Source organism: Sinocyclocheilus rhinocerous, unplaced genomic scaffold, assembly GCF_001515625.1.
Source record: "Sinocyclocheilus rhinocerous isolate Xijiao unplaced genomic scaffold, SAMN03320098_v1.1 scaffold1104, whole genome shotgun sequence".
In the NCBI taxonomy this organism is placed as follows: Eukaryota; Metazoa; Chordata; class Actinopteri; order Cypriniformes; family Cyprinidae; genus Sinocyclocheilus; species Sinocyclocheilus rhinocerous.
In genome coordinates, this window is record NW_015643561.1 from 34,865 (window position 1) to 51,408 (window position 16,544).

The following is a 16,544-nucleotide window of genomic DNA, read 5'->3' on the forward strand; positions in this document are numbered from 1 at the left end:
TTAATTTCTTCAACAAAAACATGTGGACATCACAACCCTTACCAAAATTATCCATGGTTTTATCGTAGTAAAACTGCTTAATTTTATTTTGTGTGATTTCTGAATGCTTGAGACTATAAAATCAATCAGACAACGGTATTAATAAAATTATAGCCATAGGTAGCTGTCTAGAGCTACAACTGTAATTTATAAATAATCCAATTTAATTACTATTATTTATTTACTTTTATATTTTATTAAAGTTCTATTTTGACCCTTTATAGTAGGTGTTTTTTTTTTTTTTTAAGGTTAAGGAGGGGGCACAACAATACTATTCTGCTTAGGGCACTCATTTGGCCAGCAGTGGCCCTGAATATATTGCAATACATAACATCATTATTGGGTGCTTTAATAATATAATTGTGTATAGTTACCTCATTGCGTGATTACATAAGACTAGCTAAGAGAAAGCTCCTCGTTGTTTAGCTCAGATTCACACGTCCTGAATGGAGGAGTAACCTGAGCTTAGATAAGTGTCTTTCTCTAGGGCATAATGGTGGTACTTTCACAGATCTTTAACAGCCGTGTCCTGACTGTGTCCTCCTGCAGCCCATGCAGCTATTATAAGATCTCACGCTTTGAGTCAACGCTCTGTTTGGTGTGACATGCAAATCCACTCTGAAAAAAGAGTCAGCCCGCTGCTGTACGGTTCTGTTTTGAATCTATTCAAATAAGCATCAGTTTGCTGAAAACTTTTAATAATGTAGATGTCCATCAGCTGATCTCACAGCACAGAGAAGGAGGCGGTAATTATTTATTTATTTGCATTCTGATGTTTTTTTCCATTTATGATGATAATCAATGCCATCCTCTCTCTGACTCAATCAGTGTTGCTTTGATTAGCTATTAACATTTCTCAGTTTAAAGGTAGGTTAGGAGTTTAAATATTTATTAAATCATGTAGCTTTTCAATAGAAAAGCTGTTGTACTGATATAGTAGCAGGGAAGCGCTGACAAAAGCTATGTTACATTTTTCTTTTACATGCGCATTTAAAAGTGCTGTTTTTTGGTCTTCTTAAGAACAAGGCTGAAAGTGGTTTGCTTACGGCATAGACTCACACAGCCAGAGACGACACTCAATTAGCTTCTCTATTACAAAAAAAAACAAAAACTTGTCTGCTTAGTTTCAGCAAACATTGTATGTTTGGATCTGTTGGACATCGGGTTACTTCAACAGTCAAAACCAGCGTTTATAACAGCTGGTTCATTACAACCAGCTTAGTAAAAGTAGTTTGCAGTATGAAAAACAGAAATAACAGTTAACCTGCACACAGTGTGTGAATTCACAATGTGCTTTATGAGAGGTTGTTGCCATCTGGGATCCTTTCATAAGGTCAAGCTCATGTACAAAGTGAAGGCAGAGAAAAACAGAAAAGCACACCTTCATCTTAGACGCTTTCTCTTCCCTGTATGGCAAGAAAACACATGATGCAGAGAGGGCTTAAAAAAAAGTAGTTGTATGAAAAACAGAAATAACAGTTAACCTGCACACAGTGTGTGAATTCACAATGTGCTTTATGAGAGGTTGTGGCCATCTGGGATCTGGCATAAGGTCAAGCTCATGTACAAAGTGAAGGCAGAGAAAAACAGAAAAGCACACCTTCATCTTAGACGCTTTCTCTTCCCTGTATGGCAAGAAAACACATGATGCAGAGAGGGCTGTCTTATTTAAGCTCCAACTACTTCATTACAATCTATGCAGCAGAGTTTTTCTCTTGAAAATGCACACATCTGGGTCAAAGCAATGTCCTTGATTTGTTATCTGCTGTGTGCTCCGCCAGGACTCTGCTACGCTTTGGACGGCCACCCCACTTCCCTAATACATGAATGAATGAATACATGTGGTAATGAGGCACCAGGAACTGTCCTAGACCGTTCTGTTATGTGTAATTGTACATCGTGATCCACACTGTGTTTGTCAGCTGTGCACAGTAAACTTTGGTTAAGTTCAGCTATCAAAGGCCACAGGTGAACCGATCTCTTCCAAAGACCTGCCCTGCACCTTGTTTTGTGAACAGACCTTTTCTTTTGGAGAGCGAGTACGAGAGACCTGCCAAGTGCCGGTGAGCTGATCTTACCATGACCTTCTCACAGTACAGCCTGGATTCATTGAGCGAAAGTGCAGTGAACACGAAGCATGCTCTGTGAGCATATCAGACGGTGCAGGACAGAAAACGAACAAACAGCAAGACAAAGCCCTGCAGCCATTCTTTCATCACAAACTATCTCACAGCTTCTGTTGTTCAAGCTAATGCTTTCAGGGCACTGCTGTCTTCTGTTCAACAGCTGCTTTCTTTCTAAATCTCCATCCTTTCAATACTTACCAGTCTGTCTAGCTATGCTCAGACTCAGTTGTACTGATCCGAACCCATCAAATGAAAACTTCCCTGCCGGTTGGCTGGATCACCAGTGTGATGTGTGACGGTTACATTAACAAATGGCTTGACACTCTGGTACATCTACAAGACTATTTCTTGGATATTTCTTCTTAATATTCAGCAATATCACTGAATTGACTTCACAGATTCTATTGGACGAGAATTGAACGGAGCTGATGATGCTGACATCACTGTTTTCTGCAGGGCTGCTTTACAGCTGAACTGCACTACTGTCATAATTCATGATCTTTACACAGTTATTGAACTGAAACTGAATCAACCCTGCACTGACCTCAGCTGAACAATGACACCACTGTTTTTTAGAGCTGCTTTTCAGCAGAATTGATCTCTGAACCATCAATGAATCATTATTTTCCTGTTTATCACCGTGAAGCTGTTCTGAAACAATCGGTATTGTATAAAGCGCTATAGAAATAAAAGTGACTTGACTTGGAAGAAAGGAGGCTACGTTTCTGAACAGCTGATTTGTGTGGCACAAGTTTTCAAGAACTGGTAGTGTTGGGTGGCAGTGAAGGCGTCGTACCCTCAGTCAGTACGTTTACAACAATACTCCGATTTTAATACGATTAAGACAATACTCTGATTAAGAATCTACCATGTAAACAGAGATTTTTGATTACCTTAATCCGGCTAAAGTCATAATCGAAGTAAACACTAATCGAATTAAGACATGTGGATTTATACGTGAAATAATGGAGGGGACGTCGGATGGCGTCGCGTGGTGACGTAATGACGTGTGCCATTAATCGAACTATGTACTATAACATGTAAAACGTGAACATGAAAGGAATATTCTAAAAGCAACTCATGTAAACACCTTAATCGTAATATTGTCTTATTCAGAATAAGGTAAATAATTAGATTACTGATGTCCATGTAAACGTAGTCAGTGTCTCTCGTAGTAAGCACTGACATGTGCACTGTGAAGTTCTCCTCCTGTCAGCTGCACTCACTTGATGAAAAGGAGGAGAGCCATTTCAACTTGGCATAGAGCACATTTCAATTTCAGTAGATTGGCTGAAGATTTACACTGTGATTACAGCTGTGATTATGCTGACAAAGGGACTAAGATGCCTGCCAGGACAATCAGATAAAAGTGCAACGCTGGGCAAAAACAGGGTTTGAACTATTGGCGACTCAGCAGGAGCAGGAGAAGAAATGGTGCTAGAAGAACCAGGCCATGGTTTAAAACACATGCTCACCACATCTCTATTGATTCTCTTAGACAGCAACGAGATTAAACTGAGAGTAAAATGAAGACTTTTCTTAATTGGTATAGTCCACCCCAAACTGAAGGTTGTGTCCTGATTTACCCTTATAATCAGGGGTGCACATAACTGGTCCGCATGCACGACCAAATAATAAAATGCGCTGTGTAAATAAGTTCTGACAGCGCATTTGCGTACCGACATGATTGACAGCTGTTAATGCACAATCACCATTTTAGATCTTCAAACTGTACTGTATAAGATTTCTATTCAAACGGAAAGCATAAATCTAGGCTATCCGCTGCCGTTTTTTAAAGCACAATGCAAAACTGTGACATTTCATTCACTTACGTTCTTCGATCGGCAGCTCCAAACCCGGAAGCGCATATACTTACTTTGCCAGCAACCCGCCAAAATAAAAGCCTGCTGATTAAAAGTTCGAAAATGATGAAAAATAAATAAAAAATAGTAGTAAATATTAACATTTTATTTTAAGTTTACTATAAAGTGATTGTATTTGTATTTAATACTTCCCTTTAATTTTAAAATATAACAGTATTAATCACACTTTATTATTTAGTTTATTTTAAAAACATAATAATAAAGTGCAATATTATTATCAGTCTTATTATTTTTTTTTTTATAGTTATATTTAATAGGTAACAGTATATGCAGTGTGAGGACCAAACCAAATCTCCAGGTTCTCATATGAGAACCAGGCTGAAAAACGTATGTGCACCCTGCTTATAATGACAGCATGCAGGTTTGCGTTCGTTGACATCAGATAGATTAGGCCCTTCCAGAGAGGCACAAAATCAGTTTACTATAAAGTGATTGTATTTGTATTTAATACTTCCCTTTAATTTTAAAATATAACAGTATTATCACACTTTATTATTTAGTTTATTTTAAAAACATAATAATAAAGTGCAATATTATTATCAGTCTTATTAAAAAAATTTTTATAGTTATATTTAATAGGTAACAGTATATGCAGTGTGAGGACCAAACCAAATCTCCAGGTTCTCATATGAGAACCAGGCTGAAAAACGTATGTGCACCCTGCTTATAATGACAGCATGCAGGTTTGCGTTGCACAACATCAGATAGATTAGGCCCTTCCAGAGAGGCACAAAATCACTTTCCAGAACTTTCTCCTTCACTGTACCTCACTGGTGGAATGATTTTCCAAACCCTATCCGGACAGCTGAATCTCTGACAATATTCGAGAAACAGCTTAAAAATCATTTCTTCCGTGAACATTTAACTGTATACTGTGGACATAAACTTTGTATTGCAAGCACTTCTCGTGTTATAGGTTCTTTAAGATGAACTTGCTTGTTGTATTCCTCATTTGTAAGTCTTTTTGAATAAAAGCGTTTGCTAAATTAATAAATGTAAACTGTGCTCAGATTTGTCAAGATGCCAAAATCCACAATCAAATGAGCTCATACTGTGCATTCAATATTAAATTATTGCTGTGCCATCCACATTAACTGTGCCATTTCACCAATGGAATTTTAGGAGAAACATCTGAGATAAAGTTGATACTTAACTTACAATGACATCATTGTACCTTTTCTACCTCTCAAGTAGGGCTAGTATCTTACACCCTTACTGTACTAGCGTGCACTCTTTAGGAGCAGATAAGGCACAGAGGTGTACGGTGTCATGCTGTTGTACGGCTAAAGCCACTACGTCTGCACCTGCATCCCTCATAAGAGACGCTCAGGCTCATGGGACTCAAGCAGCATCATAAATGCAGACTTTGTAAACTGCTTTGCCTAAGAGTTACTGTGTGAGAGTCCGTCCTGCTGCGATCCACAGAGTATAGGACCGTATCACAGCCCTGCAGCCTCATGCAAATGCTTTAGTCAAATGATCGGCTCACTTACAGCCGGGGGGTTGGGAGACATTCAAAACGCATCACCCACTTCACATTCCTGTTCCACTCTGCAAACAAAATATGGCTGTATTTAAACAACAGCTGAGATGTGCTGGCTTTCCTCAACGCGACACACAGACGAACAGTGTGACTGAAAAACATTTGGATCCTGGCTGCAGTCGCTTCCTTCCTTTTCTGCATTCCTGTGTTTTTGAGCAGTTTTTTCTGATAAGTGATGAAGAACAGCATGCTGTGCTTCCTCTGCGCTACACATTCAGAGGCCCATCAAGCATTTTTCTGAACTTTTGCTCTCTTTCATGCTCTCTACATGTACCCTACATTTGTACTGCTATGTGGAAAAAAACAGTGAGCTTTCAGATCAACATCACTATCACAACAGAGACCTTTAGCAAAGTGGCGAAAACAGCCACTGCTGTTTACATACCAGCACACGAGTGTGTGTGTGTGTGTGTGTGTGTGTGTGTATGAGACAAAGAGGTTCATTAGAGTTACATTATTCATATTTTGTTTTAATTGCATGCAGCAATACATTTGGCAATATGAATGTAAAAATATATTTGTCATGCCAATAAAGCACCTTAAAACTGAAACAACGACACACAGAGAGAAATCCTGACATGCTCAGTGGACCTGAACCAGCCTGCAGTGTCCAGCTGGTCAAAAACACATGCCTCACGTCAAAACACAACACTTCTGTGGAGCTTTAATGGGCCAAGGTTTGCTTGTTAAAATGAACAGTGTAAGTGCACTGCATTGTGGGAAGGGACGCAGTGCGGGTCAGCAGTGCATTGGCAGTGGATGGATGTCAGAGCGGTACAGACTCGTGACAAAACTCCTCTGGGAGCAGAAGCTGCGGTCAGTGCCGGATTCAATCCTGATCCCAGAAGAGCAGAAACCTGTCACTGAGGGATCTAAAGAGCGCCGTCACTCCACAGGACACAGATGTACACACACCATGTTCTATGCAACCTACACAAATAAACAACTACATAAAAACCTAGAGCTGGATTCACGAAAATCTTCTTAAGAAGTAAGTTCAGAAATTTCTTAAGATAAATTCTAAGATGTTTTTAAGAATGCTACTAAGTGCAAAAGTTCTCAAATATGTTCTTAAGAACATTTTATTTTTTCTTAAGAAGAAAAGACTATAGAAAAAACTTAAAAGGCCACCTTTTTCACAGCCTACAGATTAACGTAATAATCATAATAGACAGGGTAGTGCCATATTTATTTTTTGACAGGCCGTGAGGGATAGAAGTACAATGCGTTCAGTGGATTGTACTGTTGTTTGTTCAGCTGACGAAACATCAGTAGACAAAAACTCCATGAAACAGTTTTGAAAGTTGTAAGTTGTGAAAAAAATTACATGATCTAGGACCTTTATACTGTGTGTGCCATTGTGAAGACTGTAGTCTGTCCCTCACATCTCGTTTTCATCCGTGTTGAATTCAGTATGGCATCTGACCTGATTAAGGTCTATAAGCATGCATACTATTTTCATCGCAAACAGCTTGACGGTTGTCCAGCATTCGGCCTCACGTCGTCTAATGCACCACGTATTTTGAATTGTTTATTTATAGGCTAAAATGAAAAGCGAGTTCCCTATTTGACTCTTTTTTGTAGAGTTGTTATTGAATTTTGAATACAGCTAAAAGTTGTGTCTTGCATAATCATGACCAATCATTGTTTACATTATAGATCACTGGTCTGTCACTTCAGAAAACTAGTGCACATCCCTAGTACAGTAATATGTTGTTATGCTAAATTACAACAATTAATTTGAAATAAGCCAATCAATTCATATAACATCTTACCTTTGGGGATTTAAGATAAGTTTGAGACAATCCTAAATTTAAGAAGTTATTTACAAGGATTTTTAAGAAGATTCTTTTCAAGAACTCAAATTCTTCTTATGTTTCGTCTTAAGAACAATCTTAAGTGAAAAGATAAGAACATTCTTAAGAAGCATTCTTTTTCTAAACAAAGAAATGATCAGTTAAGGAGAAGTTTGTTCTTAAGAATGTTTCCTGAAGCTACCGAGAGCGACAGCAGGCAAATGACAACGTCAGATGATTATACGATGGACAAACTAGATGTAAAGCCACAAGAGGCAGAGGGTCAAGGCAGATTACATGACAGTGAGGAGCCGATTCATGTGCCAGAGCTGCAACAACAAAGCATCTCTCCATTAGCAGATAGCCTCCGTGGTTAAAGTTTTCAAATCTGTCTCAGTTAGTTTTTGTATCCTGATATGCTGGGGAGTTCTGATTATTTGATTGTTCCCTGGAAGAGGAGCACAGCACTGCCAAGAATCAGACAGAAAAACACCTATTAGCATGATGTGCAGGACATCATTAAAAACCACAACATGACGACATTCAAATAGACACTTCTTCATTTCTTAATACATGTATCTGGTCTCACTGCACACAATTCATCAGTGCACATTATTCAAAAGATATATCTGTCTGGAGCAAACACAGACAAGCAGAGTGAAAAGTCCCAGTGCTGCTGGACTGTTAAATCAGCACTCACAGAACCCCGACGGAACTAACTGATGTATAAAGGCTAAAACACACTACACGACTCCCCAAATCTGAATATCATACAACTTGCTGACTTTGTAAAAGGCTACAGACAAAAAGAGGGCATCACACACTAAACGACCAAGGATCACACACTGTACAGATCGCAATGGGAGAAAGAGGTGGTAAGTCGTTTATAAGTCACTTAAAAAAATATGAAATATGTCTAAAATCGACTCAAAATATCAATAATATCTGATATCTGATATCATCCGACCAGATGAAACCAGAGTCTGAGTCTCTGCTCATCATACACAATACAATTTTCTGTGAACTCCAAATGCCCAAAATGCAGACTGAATCTGACTTTCAGCAACTAGCGTTGACTTAAATTTTCTGTTAGTGGTATATCTATATAATACTGCATATTTACAGAATCATGTTTGTAATGCATACTTACAATGGTGAGTAGAAAGACTTCTCATTTCTTGTATTCTACAGTTGAAAATTGTAAGAAAATCACCCCTTCCTCAAACCTCAATGCTTTCCCAAAAATGGCATTGCAGAGATATTTTGTGCATTTGTGCAGTGGAAGAAAATCGCAAGTCGATCCACAAGCTTCTGTTCTGAAAGACAAATACTCACGTTCTTCTTGTGTTACATTTGTCAGAAGACAGCAACCTCCCAGTTCTCCTTCCTAGCCAATTTACAAGCATGTCTAATTGCATCCATTTAAACTGTCAGAAATCAGCTGCTATCATATTTTTACAAAGCACTGCAAAACACTAAAAAGGCCATTACGTTTAGAGGAGAAACTGACATGCATTAATTAAAAGCAAACCACTGTGTAAGAGACACTCACTATTATTGATCGGCAGTAGCTTTGTCGTCGTCTATAATGCAGGACAGAGTTCGCTACAGAAAACTCACTGAGCGTCTGAAAAAGAGAGAGATTTCCCTCCACTTGAAAAATGACACTAATTACCTTATTCTGATCGGTCCAGTACAGGAAGTAGCCCCGCGGGTCAACGCGCAGCGTCACGGGCGTAACTGTAGTGCAGTCCTACAAAAACACAAGAGAACAACAAACACAATCACATCAGTGTCATCACAGCACAAGGGTTAGTTTTATGACAGTTAACATAATGAATACTAATCTAATGTATTAAGTGACTTAGGGGTGCTCCGATTGATCGGCTACCAATCGCTATCAGCCGATAATGGCTTTGGGAAGTTTGATCGGTGGTCTCTATAAAGGAGGCAGTCACATTGTCACCAAAGTTTATATTTTGCATTTCTTTTCAAGTCTTGCCAGTGTTTAAACCATTCAGTGCTCATGCACACTCAAAGCGCACACATAAGGCCTACTCACATACAGCTCACCAAATCAGGCTTGTGCTGAGTGTAAGCTATTGTGCAACAATTGCCCCACAATAAAAACAAAAATGCACTGCATGATCAAACATTTAAGGTGAGATAATTATATATATTTGAAAAATCTCTAAAAAATGTCCCCCCACCCCTTAAATTAAAAAATTCCCCCCACATGAGTCAACTGGGGAATTCCCCCCATTTTCAAAAATGAAATTCAGGCCCTGAATGAATGTCTGTAAAAATCCTGATTGGAGCATCACTATAAATAATTCTACATGATAAAAAGAAGGCTTCAAAAAGATCGTAATCGGTGATCGTATCGGCAGATACTGCTTCCTGTGATCGACGATTGGCTCCAAAAATCCTGATCGGAGCACCCTTAATATGACTGAAGTGTGGGTAGATGAGACAAATTATATATATGGCATGTTTACGTTCGTGTAAATAGAGAAATTAAAGAGGAGGAAAAAAGTGAACCAGTAGAGTGAGGAGACAAAACAATCCTTATCGTGAGTCAAACTGAGGGTCTGGTGTGAGCCGTCAAGCACAGAAAGACAAGAGCAGCTCGTGTGTCATATAACCCTCAGGACAACTTTACATAGCAGCTGCAGATATTACTGGAGCTCTATAAAAAGACCCACACGCCTTTGTTCTGTGGTGATTTGTAGCACATAAACTTCAGCAGGGGCCGATAACGCATGCAGAGATTCAACACACATCAATGCTTTTATTATGGAGTCCAAAACACCACATCTGTGACCAGTACGCACTGAGAAGAGATAAACACCACCCAGATCACACACCAGAGGTTTTACGAGTGTGTCCAATCATATATAGTCAACAGCTTGTCTGACTGGTTCCTGTTTCTAAATGATTTATTGCTGGGAGGCTTTTGGATGCAGGTTCTGCCACCGAATGACAAACACTGGCCAAGAACACTGGTACTGACATGCTGCTCATGTTATAGATAATAGAGCAGGTTTAAAATCCCTTTGTGTCCTTCACTGAAACAAAACCAGCCCAGCCTGGTATCTGAGCCTGAGGAAGACAGAGCTCCTTTCCAGCGGTAGATGGTGACAGACATATTCCTAGAGAAAGTCTCTATTTGCTCCCCATTTAATCTCATTATTGTCTGGGAGAAACAACTGAGATACTGAGGAGGTCTTCTTTCCATTGGGTTCCTACAGTTACAGATCTTGTTAGTCACAGCGATTTAAAGGCAGACAGCAAATACACCAGCAGACTTGAGGTGGAGAGTGAGCGCTGCAAACGGGGAAAATCAATCTCTTGGCTGGAGAAATGAGCTTTGGGTATTCTCATGGCTTTTTGTTACTGCAAATACATTGAACAAGCAAAGCTCAAGAGACATTTTCTGCATGATGGCAACATGCATGCAGTCAGACATCTTTTGCTCAAGGCATGGAGAAGACGAGGCCGTTTAACAACCATAATGTCTTTTAAATGTAACAAGTAAGCCGGTGATGTTTTCCTTAGTATTCCCCTGCAAATAAGTGAGACGCACACACACACACACAATTTCAACTGTTCATAATGGACATAACCCTCTACACTGCGAGTAAATCACTCGCATATGCGACTAAATCTTCCCTCTGGGCGACTAGATGATGTCTAATATTAGCCATTGGCTAATAAATTTTCTGATTTTACTCGCCAGTGTGTGGCTATTAAGTATAAGTTTAGCACAGATATATTTTCCCTCGCCGAACACTCTGACTGAGCGCTTCAGAGTTTCACTCTCCGTCAAGTGATCTGTGCTATTTTTCAGTTCATCTGAATGGATGCGCAGCGCAGCGCACCTGTATAGGCTGTATTAGACCTACCATAAACTGTAGCGTGAAGGCGCACGACTCGTCGCTTTGTCTCACACACAGAAAGAAAGAAAGAGAGAGCGAGCGAGAGTGAGTCTTACATAACATGCAGAATTGACGTGCTACATGTAAACGATATTCTTTGTTGCATTTTCCTGTCCAAATAACGGAGTTTATTCAGCTTTTAAGAACTGCCGGGTTCTCCGGTAGTGGGCGGAACTAATGCGCAAACGACGATCTCATTGGCTGGTGCTCACCTATTATCATCCCTGTTTAGATTTCAGCAAATCAGTTCGAGCGAACACACACAACCTGATTAATATTTATGAATCCAGCAGCTCATTAATCCTTAGTGCGTTTTATAATGTTCTTATTAATAGAATTCACAGTATTATTATTATTAATTTGTCAGTATTATTGTTTAGTTTTTTCCCCCATTTTTTTTACAGAAACACTGAATGACCAAAAAAAAAACAAAAAACAACACCAGTCCTAAGTTCAGTTAAAATGACTAATATGCACTCAAACATGGTTAGCCAGTTTTAATTCTAATTACTAAAGTTCTATCATTAAATAATACTTGATTATCATATTATAATGCTTGGAGTCACAGCAAAACATCAAAAGATTCCTAACAGGAAAAACGTGCTGATAATGCAAAAGGACAGAAAACAGTCAGTTTTTCAGCTAAAGTCAGTTCATTGAGGATTCAGTGATGTCATCATACAGCTCAGTTCAGTTCAAATAGTATCTGTGCAATCAAGCCAACAATATTGCCAGAAATTAAGCGTCCCCAACTAAGCAAGCCAAAAGCGACAGTGGCAAGGAACCAAAACTCCATCGGTGACAGAAATGGAGAAAAAACCTTGGGAGAAACCAGGCTCAGCCGGGGGCCAGTTCTCCTCTGACCAGACCAAACCAGCATGGCGTGGTTTAATTCCAGGCTGCAGCACAGGTCAGATTGAGCAGAGGATTCATTTCAAAATTTAAGACTCAAAACAGCTAAACTAATATTAGAAAACAGAGAGTCCAGGCTCTGATTCTGATTGGATGAGACACACATGAAGCTGATAAACACATACGTGTGATGCACATCAGATCAACTGTAGATTAAAACATGAGTGAATTTGTGACTGTAAACAGCCAAACGCCATCAGGCCGAACTGTTCTGGGCTGCATTTCCCAAAAGCTTCGTAAGCCTAAGAAGTTCGTAAAAACGATCGTACGACTGATCGTAATATTACGGTCTGTTTCCCAAAAGCATCGTAACTTAAGTAGCACTTGAAATCATCGTAGATCTACGAGTGCTCTGGAGTAATCGTAAAGCCCTCAGTGCATCGTAAGAAGACAGATTTATGCGGTCACCTGCAGGACAATCGGCAGATTACACCTTTAACTTTATTCAAGTGCAATGTGATTATAATATAAGTATATGATTGTATTTTATTGTACACTTTAATACTCGTTTTTGTTGTTGTTGTTTTTTGAAATGAATTTATAAATGAAATAATTAAAAAGGGCAGAAAAAATAGAAATACACATCTAAATTAAATGACTGAACAAAAAAAATGAATAAAAGAAATAATGTAGGAAATATGCTTCAAAGACTGGGGGGAAAAATCTCTCAATGACTTACTGACGTGCACGAAAACCAAGTCTGGAACGCAGCATTAGGCTAACATTTCAATAAACGAGCGTTTACTACAATTACGAGCCATTCTATAAGGTGACATTTCAGCACTTGACAAATGGATAGCGACTCCTAAGTAGCACTTAAAGCACGACTACGTGCGATTGCGTTAAGTGCATTTTTGGGAAACACACGTGAAACAATAACGAACAATCGTAAAATGACTCGTAGAAAACGCTCTTAAGTGCTAAGATCAATCATTATCGGGAAACGCAGCCCTGAGCAGTCTGAATGACTCTCACATATCAATAACAAAGAAGTCCTGGCCAATATATCCACCACGCAAAATGTCTTGACATGTTTTTACAGTTGTGCATACCGACCAGTCCTACTTAGGTGCAATGTGACATTTCGGTGATCACTAATTCTCTAGAAGTAGTTGTTTTCTGACAGACTGGCATGGCAAGTAAGATGAGGTGTACTGAATGACTAATAGGCCTACTGATTAAAAAAAAAAACTCTTTGATCTTTCTTTGGCTTGTTCCCAGTAGGTAGTAACGAATTAAAAACTAGCACAACAGTAAGTGAAAGGCTGCAATCAAATGATTCTGCAGAAAACTCTGGGCTTCAAAAGCCTCTTCCAGCAAACCGCTTTGCTTTTCAGTTTTACCAGTGAGAACACAAAGACTTTAAAAGCTAAAAGTGAAACAGGATGAAGAAAATTGAAAGAATGAAAGGGACAAAAGAGGAAGGAGTGCACAGGACAAAAACATGTGAACTGGGGAAACTCAGGAAATCAGCCTGGAATCACACCCAAAACCAGCACAAACTGGAAAAAACAGGAGCATCACATGCATCCCTGCTCCTCATGCACATGTTAGGAAACACGGCGGTCACTGGAGGAGATCGGAGAAAGCGATCCGCTACTTCAAGACTGCATAATTTATCAGCTCCGAAAGCTGTTTTGGAGCATTTCGGATATTTCATTTCTTTTTGTTTATAAAACTAAGATCAGATAAAAAGACACGGGAAATCTACATGGTATGAAGAATGGGGGACAATAATATGTATCTGGTCGTTAATATTAGCTTCTATTCTGGACCCACTTAAAAACGGTAATTTAGGAGATTCACACTCAATTTTAAATACAGTTGTCACTCTCAAACATGACATTTATTTATTAATTCAGCAGACACTTTTATCCAAACTGACGTATAAATGAGGAATATAAAAAAGCAACTCTTCTTAAGGAGGCAATAATATGAGAAGTGCTAAAAACACAATTTATTTTGTTTTCTCTTGACTACAAGATGTACAAACCCACAGATTTTCTAAATTGGCTAGTTTGATTGTTTGGATTACTAGTCAATTACTCGGTTATTTGAAGGATTTGAAGGAAGCCCAGTTTAATTAAGCTGGTTTTGGGTTAATCTGACTCTAATCAGATTACAGTACCAACCTCTGTAATTACATTTTTATAGCTGCCTTTATATTAGGAAGAGGCTCGCTGACAAGATGATCATGATATGTCCTTGAGCCCCAAAAGTTTAAAAATCCAACAACTTGTTGACCTCACTAACTTGGTTATTGGATGAATAATCAACTAGTCAACCATCATACCACACCGCTTCTCTTGACAAAGATTTAACTGGGGCAGTTTATGACAGACTAAGATCAGAGTTCCAGCATCACCAAAGATGAGGCATTGCCATCAGCAATGATGATCATAAACAATCTGCCTGCTGGTTCAGTACATGCAGGTGCAGGGCCGGATTTACCTCTTTTCGTGACATAGGCAAAACACATTTTTGGGCCCCACTTCCCCTATTAATATGTTAGGCCTAATATTACCACCCAAGCAAACAAAAATATTTCTTAATCAGTGGAAACATTAGTGTTTTTCTATCGCAATAAGCGCTTGCGTTCAGTCAATAAAAATCGAATGTAGCTCTTAATTTGTTTGAGAACTTAGAAAGACCATTCCATTAATAGAGTTATTTCTCTAATAATTTTAATGGCTAGGAGTCACAAACACACATCAAGACATTGTTCAGATGATTTGTTTCAAGACATTTGATATGTTTCCGTCCTGAAATATTGTGTGTGTTGAACTAGCTAATTTTTGACTAATAGCGAATCTTTAAGTTAAACTGCTTCAAGAAGTAGTTTGTCATTTTTTACCCTATTGTTTGTTTGTTATATTTATTTGCTCAATGTCTTCTGGGGCTTTGGTTCTTTTACTGTTGTAGATAGCCCATAGTATAACAAAATATTATATATCTCTTCATTGTGTTTGGGCCCCCCGGACGAGCGAGCATAGGCACGTGCCTAGAATGCTTATGCGTAAATCCGGCCCTGTGCAGGTGGTTTACAAAACCATTCATTCATTCATTCATTCATGCATTTCTGCAGTTCATGGGCTGGGCACAGTGGATAATGAAGACCACTCCTGAAGTGCAGCATTGCTAGAGATGTTCGAATAAACCTGATAAAGTGGTTTCTGACAGGAAAAATAGAAATCCCACTTCTCTCCTAAACAAAGTCTAAACACGCTACTGTCATCTCTATGCGAAACACAACATAGTTTAACTGAGGCTTGGAATTATTAACAATATACAGTAATTCTTCCTCTATTACTTATGCGCAATCATCTTGGAAAGCCAATAATACAAGGACCCTATCCATAATTTGTGTCAAACTCACATTGCACCCATTGAGAATTTGTGATCTTCAGTTAAAGTAGTTATCGCTGTTGTTTAGTTATGTTTGTCCCTCCATGAAGCTCTGTGTCAGCATTTTCTTTACCTAACCCTGATGAAAGCACTTGGACTTGATGACTTTCGTGAACAGCTTTGACCTTTTAAGGCAGGAGAGGCCATGAAAGGGGAGAATACGAGGAAATATGAGGAAATATGGGAACAAGGAAACGTTACATTGAAGATAATCATCAGATTTCCAGGATCACCTGCCAGGTGCATGTGCTGTCAGCTGTTATGATTAAAGTTATTAATAAAGGTAATTTGCCTAAACATAATGTCAAACAAATATCACTAACAATCTATTAAAGAAAAGGAAGAAGCTATGCAAATATGACCTGACAACATGCCCCAATAGTGCAATATAACGGATCAAGATGAAGATGAATACATTGGTTTGAAATACATATTTTCTAAAAATAAAAAAGCCAACCTACACAATATATTTGCATTAAAAGAGATAATCACCCCAAAATTTAAAGCTTGTCATTATTTACTAGATCCAAAACACTGATTTATACGATCTCTTTAAGTTTAAGATACTTGTGGGAAACGCTGGGATGAATGGGGTTTAACAGAAGTCAGTCAGTCATACGCGTCTGCACGACATGAGGGAGAATACATGACGACAGACGCTTCATTTTGGGGTGATCTATCTTTTTAATGTTTTCCAACAAAATAGGACGATGAAATCTAGGAAACGGACGGACATTGCCACGCATGTTACTTACATCGTCCCATTTAATGAACTTGTCGCCGGTCCTCAGGCTCTCGGTCACCGACACGCGCTTGAGCTGGAGCGCGTGGACTCCCGGCTGCGCTCCCGCCATCTCCGTCCGTGTCCTCGCGACGCTCGCTGCTGCTGCCGCTGCTTCTGA

At 39.0% G+C, this 16,544-nt stretch overlaps 1 protein-coding gene across 1 annotated transcript in view; it reads right to left on the bottom strand.

Annotated features, from left to right (window-relative positions):
* The window catches only part of LOC107757379 (1-phosphatidylinositol 4,5-bisphosphate phosphodiesterase beta-1-like), a 51,279-nt gene extending 34,735 nt beyond the window's left edge, over positions 1-16,544 (bottom strand). Inside the window, exons 1-2 of the mRNA XM_016574839.1 lie at positions 16,398-16,544; positions 9,063-9,140 (exon numbers count right to left, since the gene is read on the bottom strand). Of these exons, the coding sequence (XP_016430325.1) occupies positions 9,063-9,140; positions 16,398-16,496 (177 nt within the window). The 5' untranslated portion in view covers positions 16,497-16,544. The remainder of the gene's footprint in view (positions 1-9,062; positions 9,141-16,397) is intronic.